At 42.0% G+C, this 14,593-nt stretch overlaps 1 protein-coding gene across 4 annotated transcripts in view; it reads left to right on the plus strand.

The window, feature by feature from the left end:
• The window catches only part of SUSD4 (sushi domain containing 4), a 154,368-nt gene that overhangs the window by 92,756 nt on the left and 47,019 nt on the right, over nt 1–14,593 (plus strand). For all 4 annotated transcript variants that reach the window (XR_014786925.1, XM_084828729.1, XM_084828730.1 and 1 more), the window contains exon 3: nt 9,308–9,520. Coding sequence is in view for 3 of the 4 variants with exons in the window: in XM_084828729.1 (XP_084684855.1) it covers nt 9,308–9,520 (213 nt within the window). In the remaining variant the exon portion in view is untranslated. The remainder of the gene's footprint in view (nt 1–9,307; nt 9,521–14,593) is intronic.

Raw genomic sequence — 14,593 nt, forward strand, 5'->3', positions numbered from 1 at the left:
GCTGCAGATGGCTCTGGCCTGGCTGGGCCTGGCCGGCTGCTCTGCAGAGCAGCCGCAGAGCACAGCCGGCTATGGAGGATTCCGGGGGGGAGGAACGGATCGCCTCCCCCCCCCGTCAAGGATTCCGGGGGGAGGGATGGAATGCCTCCCCCCCCACCATCAACATAATCCACGGAAAGGTAAGTGACTTTCGTACATCCCTATGTCCAGCCTCATCTTGAATGCTCTCCCATGCTGGAGGAATTCAAGATGAAGCTGGACAGCCACCTGTCAGGGATGCTTTGGCTTGGATTCCTGCATTGAGCAGGGTGTTGGACTCGATGGTCTTGTAAGCTCCTTCCAACCCTACTATTCTATGATTCTATGAACGAAGGTTTTTTAATCAGTCGGCTAGGATGCTTTGTAAAATGTAAAAATATCTGTGATGATTTTAACCATTATTCAAGTTCCATGATGCTCAGAGTTGCCATATTTTGTGTTTCATAAAGTGCTAGTGAACAATATGAATACATATTACAATATATACATGTTTGGCTATAGAATTATTGTATATTTATGCCTAAGTCTTTGTTGTTGTTCAGTCGTTCAGTCGTGTCCGACTCTTCGTGACCCCATGGACCATAGCACGCCAGGCCTTCCTGTCCTGCGCTGTCTCCCGGAGTGTGCTCAAGTTCATATTCATTGCATCGGTGATGCTATCTAGCCATCTCATCCTCTGCCGTCCCCTTCTCCTTTTGCCTTCAGTCTTTCCCAGCATCAGGGTCTTTTCCAGAGAGTTTTCTCTTCGCATTAGGTGGCCAAAATATTGGAGCTTCAGCTTCAGTATCTGTCCTTCCAATGAGCACTCAGGGTTGATTTCCTTTAGGATTGACTGATTGGACCTCCTTGCAGTCCAGGGGACTCGTAAGAGTCTTCTCCAGCACCACAGTTTGAAAGCATCAATTCTTCGGCGCTCAGCCTTCCTTATAGTCCAGCTTTCACAGCCATACATTACTACTGGGAAAACCATCGCTTTGATTAGACGGACCTTTGTCGGCAAGGTGATGTCTCTGCTTCTTACTATGCTGTCTAGGCTTGCCATAGCTTTCCTCCCAAGGAGCAAGCGTCTTTTAATTTCATGGCTACAGTCGCCATCTGCGGTGATCTTGGAGCCCAAGAAAGTAAAATCTGTCACTGCTTCCATTTCTTCACCTTCTATATGCCAGGAAGTGATGGGGCCAGATGCCATGATCTTCGTTTTTTTAATGTTGAGTTTCAAACCAGCTTTTGCACTCTCCTCTTTCACCCTCAACAAGAGGCTCTTGAGATCCTCTTCGCTTTCTGCCATTAGGGTGGTGTCATCTGCATATCGGAGGTTGTTGATAATTCTCCCGGCAATCTTAATTCCGACCTGTGATTCATCCAACCCGGCATTTCTCATGATGTACTTTGCATATAAGTTAAATAAGCAGGGTGACAATATGCAGCCTTGTCGTACTCCTTTCCCAATTTTGAACCACTCGGTTGTTCCATGTGTGGTTCTTACTGTTGCTTCTTGACCCTCGTACAGGTTTCTCAGGAGACAGGTAAGGTGGTCTGGTACTCCCATCACTTTAAGAATTTGCCACAGTTTGTTGTGATCCACACAATCAAAGGCTTTAGCGTAGTCAATGAAGCAGAAATAGACGTTTTTCTGGAATTCTCTTGCTTTCTCCATGATGCAGTGAAAGTTGGCGATTTGATCTCTAGTTCCTCTACCTCTTCGAAACCCCGCTTGTACTTCCGGTAGTTCTCGGTTTGATACTGCTGAAGCCTAACTTGTAGGATTTTGAGCATCACCTTGCTGGCATGTGAAATGAGCGCAATTGTGTGGTAGTTTGAACACTCTTTGGCGTTGCCCTTCTTTGGAATTGGAATGTAAACTGACCTTTTCCAGTCTTGTGGCCACTGTTGAGTGTTCCAAATGTGTTGGCATATTGAATGCAGCACTTTAACAGTATCATCTTTTAGGATTTTAAATAGCTCAGCTGGAATGCTGTCATCTCCGCTAGCTTTGTTGTTACTAATGCTTCCTAAGGCCCACTTGACTTCACTCTCGAGGATGTCCGGCTCAAGTTCAGTGACCGCACTCTCCTGGCTATCAGGGACATTTAGATCTTTCCTGTATAGTTCTTCTGTGTATTCTTGCCACCTCTTCTTAATCTCATCTGCATCTGTTAGGTCCCTGCCTTTTTTGTCCTTTATCATGCCCGTCTTTGCACAAAACGTTCCCTTGAGATCTCCGATGTTCTTGAAGAGATCTCTAGTTTTTCCCATTCTGTTGTTTTCCTCGATTTCTTTGCATTGTTCATTTAAGAAGGCCTTCTTGTCTCTCCTTGCTATTCTCTGGAACTCTGCATTCAGTTGGATATATCTTCCCCTTTCTCCCTTGCTTGTCGCTTCCCTTCTTTCCTCAGCTACTTGTAAAGCCTCATCAGACAGCCACTTGGCTTTCTTGCATTTCTTTTTCTTTGGGATGGATTTCGTTGCTACCTCCTGAACAATGTTACGGACCTCCGTCCATAGTTCCTCAGGCACTCTGTCTATCAGGTCTAATCCCTGAAATCTATTCCTCACCTCCACTGTATATTCATAAGGGATATGATTCAGGTCATACCTGAATGGTTTCGTGGTTTTCCCTACGTTCTTCAATTTAAGCTGAAATTTTGCAACAAGAAGCTCATGATCTGAGCCACAGTCAGCTCCAGGTCTTGTTTTGACTGACTGTATAGAGCTTCTCCATCTTTGGCTGCAAAGGACATAATCAGTCTGATTTCGATATTGACCATCTGGTGATGTCCATGTGTAGAGTCGTCTCTTGTGCTGTTGGAAAAGAGTGTTTGCTATGATCAGCGTGTTCTCTTGGCAAAACTCTATTAGGTTTTGTCCTGCTTCATTTTGTACACCAAGGCCATGCCTGCCTGTTATCCCAGTGATTTCTGATTTCCTACTTTAGCATTCCAATCCCCTATGATGAAGAGGACATCTTTTGTTGGTGTTAGTTCTAGAAGGTGTTGTAGGTCTTCATAGAACCGATCAACCTCAGCTTCTTCAGCATCAGTGGTTGGGGCATAGACTTGAATTACTGTGATGTTGAATGGTTTGCCTTGGATTCGTACTGAGATCATTCTATCATTTTTAAGATTGTACCCCAGTACTGCTTTTCCCACCCTTTTGTTGACTATGAGTGCTACTCCATTTCTTCTAAGGGATTCTTGCCCACAATAGTAGATATGGTGGTCACCTGAATTAAATTTGCCCATGCCTGTCCATTTTAGTTCGCTGATTCCCAAGATGTCGATGTTCAATCTTGCCATCTCATGTCTGACCACCTCCAGCTTACCTTGATTCATTGATCTGACATTCCAGGTTCCTAAACAATATTGTTCTTTACAGCATCGGATTTTCTTTTCACCACCAGACACATCCACAGCTGAGTGTCTTTTTGGCTTTGGCCCAGCCACTTCACTCTTTCTGGCGCTACTTGGAAATACCCTCTGCTCTTCCCCAGTAGTACATTGGACACCTTCCAACCTGAGGGTCTCATCTTCCAGCGTCATATCTTTTAGCCTTGTGATACGTTCCATGGGGTTTCCTTGGCAAGAATACTGGAGTGGGTTGCCATTTCCTTCTCCAGTGGACCACATTTTGTCAGAACTCTCTGCCATGACCTGTCCATCTTGGGTGGCCCTGGACGGCATAGGTTATGGCTTCACTGAGTTACGCAAGCCCCTTCGCCACAACAAGGCAGTGATCCATGAAGGGGATGCCTAAGTCTAATCTTACATAAATGTGACACTTTGAATGTTAATGAACTTTGACCTTGGTTTATGTATTCACAAAGCAACTTTACTCAGTTCTGCTTCAACTGAGATTTCTTATTTTCAGCAAATAAATAAATGGGAATATACAGAATTCAGAAACTGGGGATGGGGGTGGAGGTGGGGTTTCCCATAGGAATCTGGTTGGCCACTGTAAGAACAGGATGCTGGACTAGAGGCCTGTTCGTGTGTGTGTGCACGTGTGTGCCTGAGCAAACGACAGAATATATGTTTGCCCACTCTGGAGTTTTGTTAGTGAAGCGTACCTGTACAGATAGTTCAATAGTACCATTTCCAATTAAGCATTTCATTTCAGTATGCTAAGTAACCAGTTGGAATCTTAAATGTATTGTTCAGCATGTTATTTTACCATGTTAAGGTAGGATATTAGTCCTGATTGATGGTAACAGGTGTGTTAGCACTTCAAAGACGTATTGTGATTTGGAAATGGCTGTCTGTCTCATATCAGTATTCATAGCTTTTCAGAATGGAGAGAGATTGCCTGTGTAACATTATGTATCAAAGTATATGATATCTATATTAAGGGGTGCTAAATAACTGTCCAGATTCCACAAATGTACCTGGAATCTTAACTCCACCTCTGTGTTTTCCAGGCTTTGCATTGAAACAGCATCTGTGAAACTAGCTAACTCTAGTTTTCTTTTGTACTTGGGTAATGCTAAACTATGGATGATATTCTGGAGGTGACGGACTCGACCTTGGGGGAGCTGGGGGTGGCGACGGCCGACAGGAAGCTCTGGCGTGGGCTGGTCCATGAAGTCACGAAGAGTCGGAAGCGACTGACCGAATAAACAACAAATACTAAACTAGTAAACTAGTATGAACAAGTAATTTCCAGGTGCCTGATCATCAAGAATGTTTCTATTGGCTGCAATTATTATTCCTTTGGTTGAGGTACAGAGGCTGATAACACCACATAACTGTGATCTTCAATTTATTTTGAGTTTGGCTTGAGGATTTTTGTTGATAATTAGTTGTTGGGTGTTTGTGTGCTGGTGGGGCAGGAACAGACGAAGAGCCAACCCTCTAAAATCTCTTTGCTTCTTAGAATCATAGTCTTGGAAGAGAGCAACAGGCAGGGACAGACCAGCTACCCATCAGATCCCTGTAAGTCAACCTGCACAATCCCAGCCATACCTGCTAAAGACCACTGCATAACAAAGCAAGCAGTGCATTTTATTCCAGATGATTCAAGCTAGGGAGCCAAAGAATACATTTCAGGAGGAGGTAAATCTTGTAACTTGCAAGTAATAACTGTGAAGGGACACCTCTCCCCCCACCCCTCATCCCTACAGTCTCTGACCTGCACATCCATCACAAGCTGTCAGTTCTTGAAGGGACCTTATTGAGCTGGATCCTGCTGACATCTTCTCTGAGTGCCACCATAGATTCTTTGCCCTGCCATCAGCTTCCCGCTGTTACCTATCCTCTCCTAGATACAGTGAATACAATGCTTTATAGTCCAGTGCAGTTATGCATCTCTGACTAGGAAACATACCTGGAAAAAATGTTTAAAAAAATTCTAGTTTTGTTGCTAGAAGTGAATGGCTCTAGATCATTTGCAACTTGGAGGCAGTTCCACTCTAAGCTGTCCCAGGCTGTATGGTGGTTGTTTGAATTTTTGATAATTGCACCATGGAATATATACTTCTTAAAAAAAAAAAAAAGTCTTGTTCTGAGTACTTTCACACTGATTTTTAAAATTTCATTGTCTCTACAGTGGAAGATCTTGATGCTTAATGTGCAGAAAACAGTGAGCCTTTAGGATACTTCTCATTCAAAATCAAAACATGAAAGTCAGAATTTGATAGCTTTCAAATTTTCCAGGCCTCTCTCCCACTGGCATTAATTGCTTTCATGCTGTGCCCGTTGTGAAGCTGTTTAGCTCTCAACATTCAGCAGGTGTTTAGTCTGGCAACCTCCTTTTGTGGGGGTCTTTTTTGTTTGCTTGTTTTGTTTACTGTAAAGCTTCTTTGTAAACCACACTGTGTACATTGAAATTAGTTTTGTAAAGCACCCATCATTTTATACTATATAAAGGTGGCCTCTGGATAATTCATTTAATACGTGCAAATGGAAAATGAAACCTGATATTGAAGTCTGCTACTGACCTTAACACTCTTGGTTCAGTTTGGATGATGCTTCTCTGTTCTCTCTCCTACACATAGCGGGGAAGTGAGAAGTTGCCTTCTCCCTCTGCCCATCTGGTGCAGCTGCCTCAGTTCTGTGGCTACTGGATGTCTATGCATGGGTGTAACGTTCGAATGTGTATGCGTGCATGAAATCCAACTCATGTAAGCCTGAACAACATAATCACCAGATAAACCCTGAGAACTAGCCATGTTGTTCTGGATTACACACGCTGAAGTTTGCATTCTGATGAAACATTCTTCCCATGCTTCTTGACACCTGTGATGTGAATTGAAAAGGAAATGGTCAGAGAGTCTAATGCACAGATATGTGGTTTCAGCCATTGCTGGGGCAGTCCCTTTGCCTTAATGTGGAGGCAAAGTATGCGTTACACACAATATATTTGTAAGCGCATAAGCTGCAATCCCTCTTTGAAGTGGGAAAATCCCACTTCAAAGTCTTGGGCACACATGAACAGTGCACCTACATATATTGCCCTTCCTGCTGCTGTGACAGATTCTGTTATATACATACCCTACCACTACAGGCTACCTGAGCTGATGATGGGATAATGGTGCATGCAGATTGGTGCTACCTGTGCATGTATGTTGATCTCAGGTGTCCTAGGGCAATTGCTCTAGGATGCATTCAAAAAACATTGTCTGCGGCTTGCTGGGCAGATCATATTATTCTAGTCTTTCGTGATCTTTATTGGTCGCCTCTTTATTTCCAGGCCCAGGTCAAGATCCTGGTTCTTTTAAATCCCGTAATGTCTGGGACCTGGGTACTTTACATACTGTCTCCTTCCATGTATTCCCTGTTGTGCACTCCAACTTTGACTGGAGTGTACAACAGGGAACTGGCTTCCCTGACTCTGGCTTTTCCTACTGACTGGGGTGTGGTGGATGAGCACCAGGTGCAGTGCCTTTTCAGTTATGGCACCACCATTATGAAACATCCTTCCCAGGGAAGGCCGCCTGGACACAGACCCATTCTTTATTTTCATTATGCCAGCTTGTTAAGACCTGGACTTTTAGGCAGGCTTTTTTTTTTTTTTAGATTAATCAGACTGTCTTTGATCCATTGTTGCGTTGAGAGGAGTAGCCCCATTATTCCACGTTGGTAGTTTTTTTTAAATTGGATTTTACATTGCGTGTTTTAATTGGTTAGTAGGTTTGTATTTGCTTTTGAAAACAAAATAAAGCACATATGGCTCCGTTTTGGAGGTCAAAGAAGGAGGTAGAAATACCACAGGGACACCATCAGCTATTTACTAGGGAATTAGGAGCCATATGCATTTTGAGCTGGTATTATTCCTCAGGAATAGAGCAAATTTTGGAAAACTCTGTAATGAACAGGGGAAATTCTTGAAGCAAGTCTATTCAGTCTTTCCCATTTCAGCCAAAGTGTGTCAGCTTGCAAAGCTCAGAGTAAAGTAAAGAAACCAGCTACAACAGTAATTCTTTCTCTTCACCTTGAGGAATGCCTGATCATAATTAGCAACCAACCTCCTTGGAAAATTTTGGAGGCACCATTATTGCCACCCCATCTGTGTTGACAGAGGACAGGTTGGAATATGACGTATGTGGACTCTTCTTAAAATAATGTAAGGATTGCCAAATTATGAACCGCTGCCCCAAACTTGCAGGACTTTAAAATGTGTCCTATCCAACATGATAGGGTGAGCCTTGTTTTACTGTGTTCATTGGCAGAGATTTGTCCAGCAAAAAGTGTCCCTAAACATATTTTGTGTGTGCAAAATTTTGTCTAATAGCGAAGTCAATGGCCCTGTGCTATTCAGTTTGGAAGCAAAATGAGCCCATCGACAAACAAGGGGGTTGCTGCATTCCCAAGGGAACTTCAAGGTGTGCAGAAGTACAGTTGTTCCAAAAAGAAGCACCTTGCCAAAAGGGGGCAACCTTCACCTAGAGGATACTTATCTGCACAAGTGTGTGACTCCATTACTGTCATCCTTCACTGTTTCTATTCCCTCCACTCTGGGGCCGGGTGGGAGGGCAAAAATGTCAGTATTTGGCTTTTCCAAAAGTGACCAGGGTAGACTGACACACTCTCCCATAAGGAAGGACACCATCATTCATCCACCCATTTCCTAGCGTGCCGGGGCATAGGCTGACAGCCCTCCAGGCTCTGGGTTTTGGGTAGCAAGGGGCACAACAATCCCCTGCCATGGTAGTGGTACATGTGGGTAGAGGAGGAAACTTCTGAAATGTAAGTTTGGGGTTCAGAAGTGGTGAGGTGGTAAACAGAAGGTTAGCTCAGAACAGGTGTGGGGTGGAAACAGAGCTACAAATTTAGAGAGTTGAAAGGGGGTGCTACAGGGTTTGAGGAGGAGCATTTGAGCCTCAGGGCCAATGCCTGTGAGGGAGGAAAGTCTTTAAAGGGGACCAGCTGGAGGGATTGTAAGGTGATCTGCTGAAGTGAAAGACCATATTTTCCCATATGTGCCTACTCAGGTTTTAAGGTCTTCAGGAGAGGCCTTTCTTTCTGTCCCACCTACGTCTGAATTGCGTTTGGTGGGAACTCAAGATGGCCTTCTTGGTGGCTACTCCAAGCCAGCTTGGCAAGGGAGATCCATCTAGTTCCTTTTTCTAATGACCTTCCTGCTGGCAGGCAAAGATGTTCTTGTAAAGATCCAGTGTGGTGTAGTGGTTAGAGTGTTGGACTGGGACTTGGGAGATCAGAGTTCTAGTCCTCACTCAGCCATGAAGGTCACTGGGTGACTTTGGGCCAGTCACTGACTCTCAGCCTAACCCTACCTCACTGGGTTGTTGTGAAGATAAAATGAAGTTGAGGAGAACTATGTAAGCTTCCTTCCAAGAGGAAAAAAGGTGGGATATAAATGTAATAAATAAAATAAATAAAGACAGGCCTTTGGCTGATGTGCTGCCAGTGTAAATATGTTGCAATTTATTCAAATGGCTATTATTTTTATGGGTGTATTCTATCTGCCTAAAATATTTTGTTATTTTGTAGCTTACTGATGTTTTTGTATTTTAGCTTCTTTAAGCATTATTTGATACAATTTGAACTAACATACACATAAATAAATGTTAGGCTCGAGATGGGATTAAAACAGGAGGTGGCAGATTGTACTTGGGCAGAAAGTGAAGATACCTGAAAATGAACTGCAACATTTTGTTGTGGGTCTCCCTTGTTGCAGCTCCCCCCCCCCAAACTAACATGAGAATAATATAGTCTTGCAGTCTATACCCAACTTCACTTTGACACATGTCAGAGATGGGAAGAATGCTCTGTAAATGTTCTAACATAAATATTTTATATCTTTGTTGACATAGGTTTTGATGAACTCCATGCTTGTGCTGATCCTGGATTCCCTGAATATGGATATAAAATGCCCAGCACAGGTGTCTTTTTTGAAAGTTCAGTAGTCCGGTTTCATTGCCAAGAAGGATACAGGCTAAAGGGTCCATCCAAAAAGCTTTGTGAGAGACATTTTAACGGCTCCCTAAGCTGGAAGCCAAGTGATAAACCTGTGTGCCTACAAGAAGGTAAGTCTGGTTTACTGTTAACAAACTTCACTTGTGAAAATTCCTGGTTTGTTCCACGTCTGTACTTCCAAAGAATATTGTGTGCTGACTAATGGTATATTTTTTTATGCCTGTGTGTGCATGCTGGAGCTGAGTTGGGGAAGTTCCAGGGGACCGTGGTGCATGTCAGTGAACAGATAAAAGTTCAGTATTGGTTTTATTTAATTACTAGTCTGCTGAATGCATATAACTTCAATGTTCTATTGTACTGGAAATATGATTAATTTATAATGATAATAAGAGTATATGTTAAGCAGAGTGTTAAATCTGTTACACATTATTGGGCTGTTGTACATTGTTCATCTGGGGGTGAAAAAGAATGGCAACCAAATTATAAAATGCCTCACTAAAGCAATTCTATTTCTATCTTAGGAACACATATATTGATATAAAACAGCTTGTTTTCTTTTGTATGTAATTATTTCAAATTTCTTATATGCAATTTTTTTTTATTCAGGTGTATTTGATAGAAACAGTTAGACAAGCAAATCATTAACACCAGCTTTGGATAAATCTATGTCCAAGCAAAACATTCATCATTTATTAAACCAGGTGCACTAAACCTCCAGCTCTTTATGGATTTGCTGAGGGGGGTGTTCATTGATGTAGTTGTAATCAAGAAACATGAAAATGCAGTCTGAGTTTAGTGTGTGTGTATGCACGAAGAAGCGCCACATTGAAAATGTTCAGATACCATTCTGCTGGGAGTACTGTCTTCCTGTGTGTTTTAATAGTGTTGGATAGGCCCTTGGAGCAGGGAGGCAGGAGTGGAGAAGGAACCTGTTGTTCTCCACTCGCCTCTAATTCTAACATGTTTTGTGACTAAATCCTCCTTATGTTGCAGCTGACACTCAAGGTGTTTTTGGCTTAATTGGGGAGGTGGCAGAAGTCATTAATATAGTTACTTTAAGTTGCCTTCACTTAATAAGACAATGGGATATGTTTGTACTGATATTTAGAATGGTTGTGATGTTCAAAAGAAATGAATGACCGATTATCAGAAGTGACATTTAATTGTGTAGAGTCCAAAGAGTGTTGTGCAGACTGCACACAGAGCAACAGTTTGTCATGCACAACAATTTCTATCAGTTAAGTCATGTGTAGAACCAAATGATTTGGGCTAGATTTCAGATAGTTGAATTTTCTTTGGGTCATGGTTACTGGCTTCATGACAGTGACATTATATCTGAGATTTCTTCCACTCCCCAAAACTTTCATAACAAGTTTTGTTTTTCAAGTTGCTGCATTCTGTTGGCAAAACCAGAAGGAATAAACTTGAAACAGCTAGGACACTGAACCTAATTTTCTTATGTCTAGAATAGATATTTTTCAGCAGTATGATGCTTGCGCATTTTATACTGTGGCAAAAATCTTGTGAGAAGGATTTATTTATATTTCTCTTTTGCTTTGTGTTCACTCACATGCATCACATATTTTGCGTGATGAGTGCACTGGATGTCATATAATAATCAAATAAAAGGAAAGAGCAACATAAATGCAAAACCCTTAAATAAGGTAGACAGATGTTAAACATTTGGGGGAAGGACAATTGGTATCCATATATCTCATAGACTATGTATTACAGCCTTGTAATTATGCCCTCGCCTTGTCAGCTAAATGGCCTTCAGTGAGTAGATATGGCTAGGGATGGGAGAATCAAGTCTGCTCAAGCGTGCTAAAATTCTCTGAACTTCACTTCAGCTTGCTCTCATTCTCATTTGCACATATTTTGGGGTTCATTCGAATGGGAAAAGTGCACATTTTGAACTCGAAAAATGTGTATTTTTCAAAAGTGTGCACTTTTCCTCCATTGACTAAAGCATGGAAATATGAACTGTTAAAAGTTTGCATTTTTAAAGTGTGCATTTTTTGAACAGGAATGCAAGCTCGGGAATTTACAAACATTTTTGGAGAACATGCACTCCTGTTTGTATCTGCGGGAGCATTTGCGAATGATTTGCAAACTGAATCTAAATTCTTGTACACTGCCCTAGATGTGGCCCCACTACTTGGATGATGATTTACAATGCTAAAACTACTGAAATTACTCCTATCACCACATGAGCCAAAGTCATATCTCTCCTTGGTGACAAACCCCCAACAGCATCTTGCAACACATCTCATAGGTCACGAGTTATTAACATTTGCTTGTAATATAAACTTTTGATCAGCTCATCAATAACCCGTATCTAGGTGTGTTTGCATCTGAACCCTGCCAGGTAGGTTTTGGTAGATAAAAATCTCAAAATGACTTCATCTGCATTAAAGATGTTATATCACTAACAGAAACTTTACAACTTCACCCCCGTTTTAGGAATAATCCTGCACTGTGTTTTCTACATATATATTGTTTATATAAGTTCCTCATTTTAAACAAAGGATGAGGTTATGCAAAAATGCCATGCAAGATTCTTCCTAAAATGGTGGCCACAGTCAACAACCTTCGTCGTTTTTATTTATTTCCATACCATATTCTCCCTCCCTTTCTTTCTCCAGATGTTAGGGCTACAACCAGAAATCCATAGATGAGTGTGCATTATGATCATATGTAGTAAGCAACCAGGGCTGTAATTGGAGGGTTCTCTAGGCAGTATATAATTCTGTGGTCTGGAGTGCCTCTACCCACCCAAACTGATGACTGGCTCCTCCTGACTAGGAAGGATTATAAAAGCTAAAGGCTTCCTGTTGTCTGGGACCTTGCCTGGACAACACCATTATTTACAATGTCTTATTCCTGACATATGATTTTCCAGCTCCTGGATCCCAGTTTGCAGCTCTCAAGCAACAGTTACTTACAGCTCAGCTCTGACAAATGTTTGCAACACTGTCTACAGACAATGTAATACTACTTTAAAGAATATAATGTCCAACTTATATATGTTCCTCATTTTAAAAACGAATAAGGATAGTAGCAGCTTGTTAGTCAATTGATTCATTATAGTCAGCTTGTAATTTCCTGTTAAGAAGGAAGAGGATCTTCGGTGTCAGCACAAGGACAGAGTTATATGAAATAGCAAACCTATATGTATGATGCATGTATATGTCAAAAATCTATTTACTTGGGGTTATGAAATACAGTAAGTATAGCTCTCAGTAGTACTAATGGCAATAATATGTGTAAGATTCATTGCACTAGTGTTTCAAAACAAATGGCATTACTACTGCATAACTGCACTGTTAAATTCCAGTTTGAATGGGGGGTGAGAGTGGGAAGCAAAGCAACAGTAAGAGAAGGACTGGGAACAGGGCTCCATGTGTGGGAACTGTGTCCAGTATGAGCTTGGTCATGTACAAAATGTAGTTTCAAAGTACCTTCCTGACATTAGCTGTCCTAGAATGCAGTGCTACAGTTCTGAGTCACAAAGGGAGGATTATACTTGGGGATGTGTTTTCACAATTTGTCTTTGCATGAAAGGTGAACTCCACCGTTTCCAGCTAGAACTGAGCTTGATTTCTTTGGTTTACATTTTATACATGTTTACACACACAAATTCAATATTTCAAATAAAAATTCTAGTAGAAAGCATGTCCATATTCTTTTTTCACTAGAGATTACTTTTTTCAGGAGAAGAGTTTCAGGCTTTCAGTGTTTTTACTGAAGAAATAGAGAGGATGAGCATGTTTTCTGGAGCTAAGGAATTAAACTAATATTTTAACTCTGAGCTGTTCCATATAGAACATATACTGGCTAACCCAATTGCTGCAGGGGAAGATAGTAGTAGTTTTTTCCAAGGATTTCAGACCATGGTTAAAGTAGTGGCTAGAGTGTTGGACTAGGAGTTGGGAGATCCGGGTTCTAGTCCCCACTCAGTCATGGAAGGTCACTGGGTGACTTTGGGCCAGTCACAGACTCTCAGCCCAACCTACCCCACAGGGTCGTTGTTGTGAGGCTAAAATGGAGAGGAGGAGGATTATGCACACCGCCTTGAGTTCCTTAAAGAGGAAAAAAGGTGGGATATAAATGTAATTCAGTCAATCCTAAAGGAAATCAACCCTGAGTGCTCATTGGAAGGACAGATACTGAAGCTGAAGCTCAAATATTTTGGCCACCTAATGCAAAGAGAAAACTCTCTGGAAAAGACCCTGATGCTGGGAAAGACTGAAGGCAAAAGGAGAAGGGGACGGCAGAGGATGAGATGGCTAGATAGCATCACCGATGCAATGAATATGGACTTGAGCACGCTCCGAGAGAGAGCGCAGGACAGGAAGGCCTGGAATGCTATGGTCCATGGGGTCACGAAGAGTCGGACACGACTGAACGACTGAACAACAACATAAATGTAATAAATAAAATAAAAAAACATGCATATAAGCATTCAGCAGACTTTCCTGTCTGAACCAGTCTGTACTGACTGAAACTTGGAAATTGGTTTTATAATATAAGCCAGTTGCAGTGATGCAGGCCACTAACAGCTCTGTGAGTAACTGTGTTTCTGGCCAGCATCCATGCAATTAAAATAGTTCAAGATACAATCATCATTAGAGATAAATGAGAATGAAACCATTGCAACATGACCAGTGTTTCCTGCTTTGAAAATGAAAATCTCATATTTTACCTCTGCTTATGTTCTGTGTGTCTATTTGTGAAACAGCAAGCAAGGCAGCAGCAAGCACCAAGTCAATGATCTATTCACTGATGATTTTGCTCATTGTCGGTCCATATTTAGATCAGGAAATATGTTGTCTCATGCCTGAAGCTCATCTGTGCATGGGCCCATTTTGTGTTGTCTTGATTCCCTCCTCTCTCAATGTCTTCATTGGTCTTGTGTTTGTTTTTGCTTTTCTTGACCATTTGGCTGTGCATGAAGAGAAAGTGTGTGAGGGGTGTGCGTGCGTGTGCGTGCGTGCGCGTGTGTGTGTGAGAGAGAGAGAGAGAGAGAGAGCAGAGCCTCTATGTCCCACATGGTGAAGAGAGTAGAGTATTGGAGCAAGAAATCCTGGTTCATAATTGCCACTCAGCTCAGAATTCCACTGAGTGGCCTTGAGCAAATGATTATTTCTCTTACTGAATTGTTGGAGGGCTATGGCTGCTCT

The sequence above is a fragment of the Heloderma suspectum genome, chromosome 1 (genome assembly GCF_057233095.1).
Source record: "Heloderma suspectum isolate Gila_16-S chromosome 1, 16-S_ref, whole genome shotgun sequence".
Classification (NCBI taxonomy): domain Eukaryota; kingdom Metazoa; phylum Chordata; class Lepidosauria; order Squamata; family Helodermatidae; genus Heloderma; species Heloderma suspectum.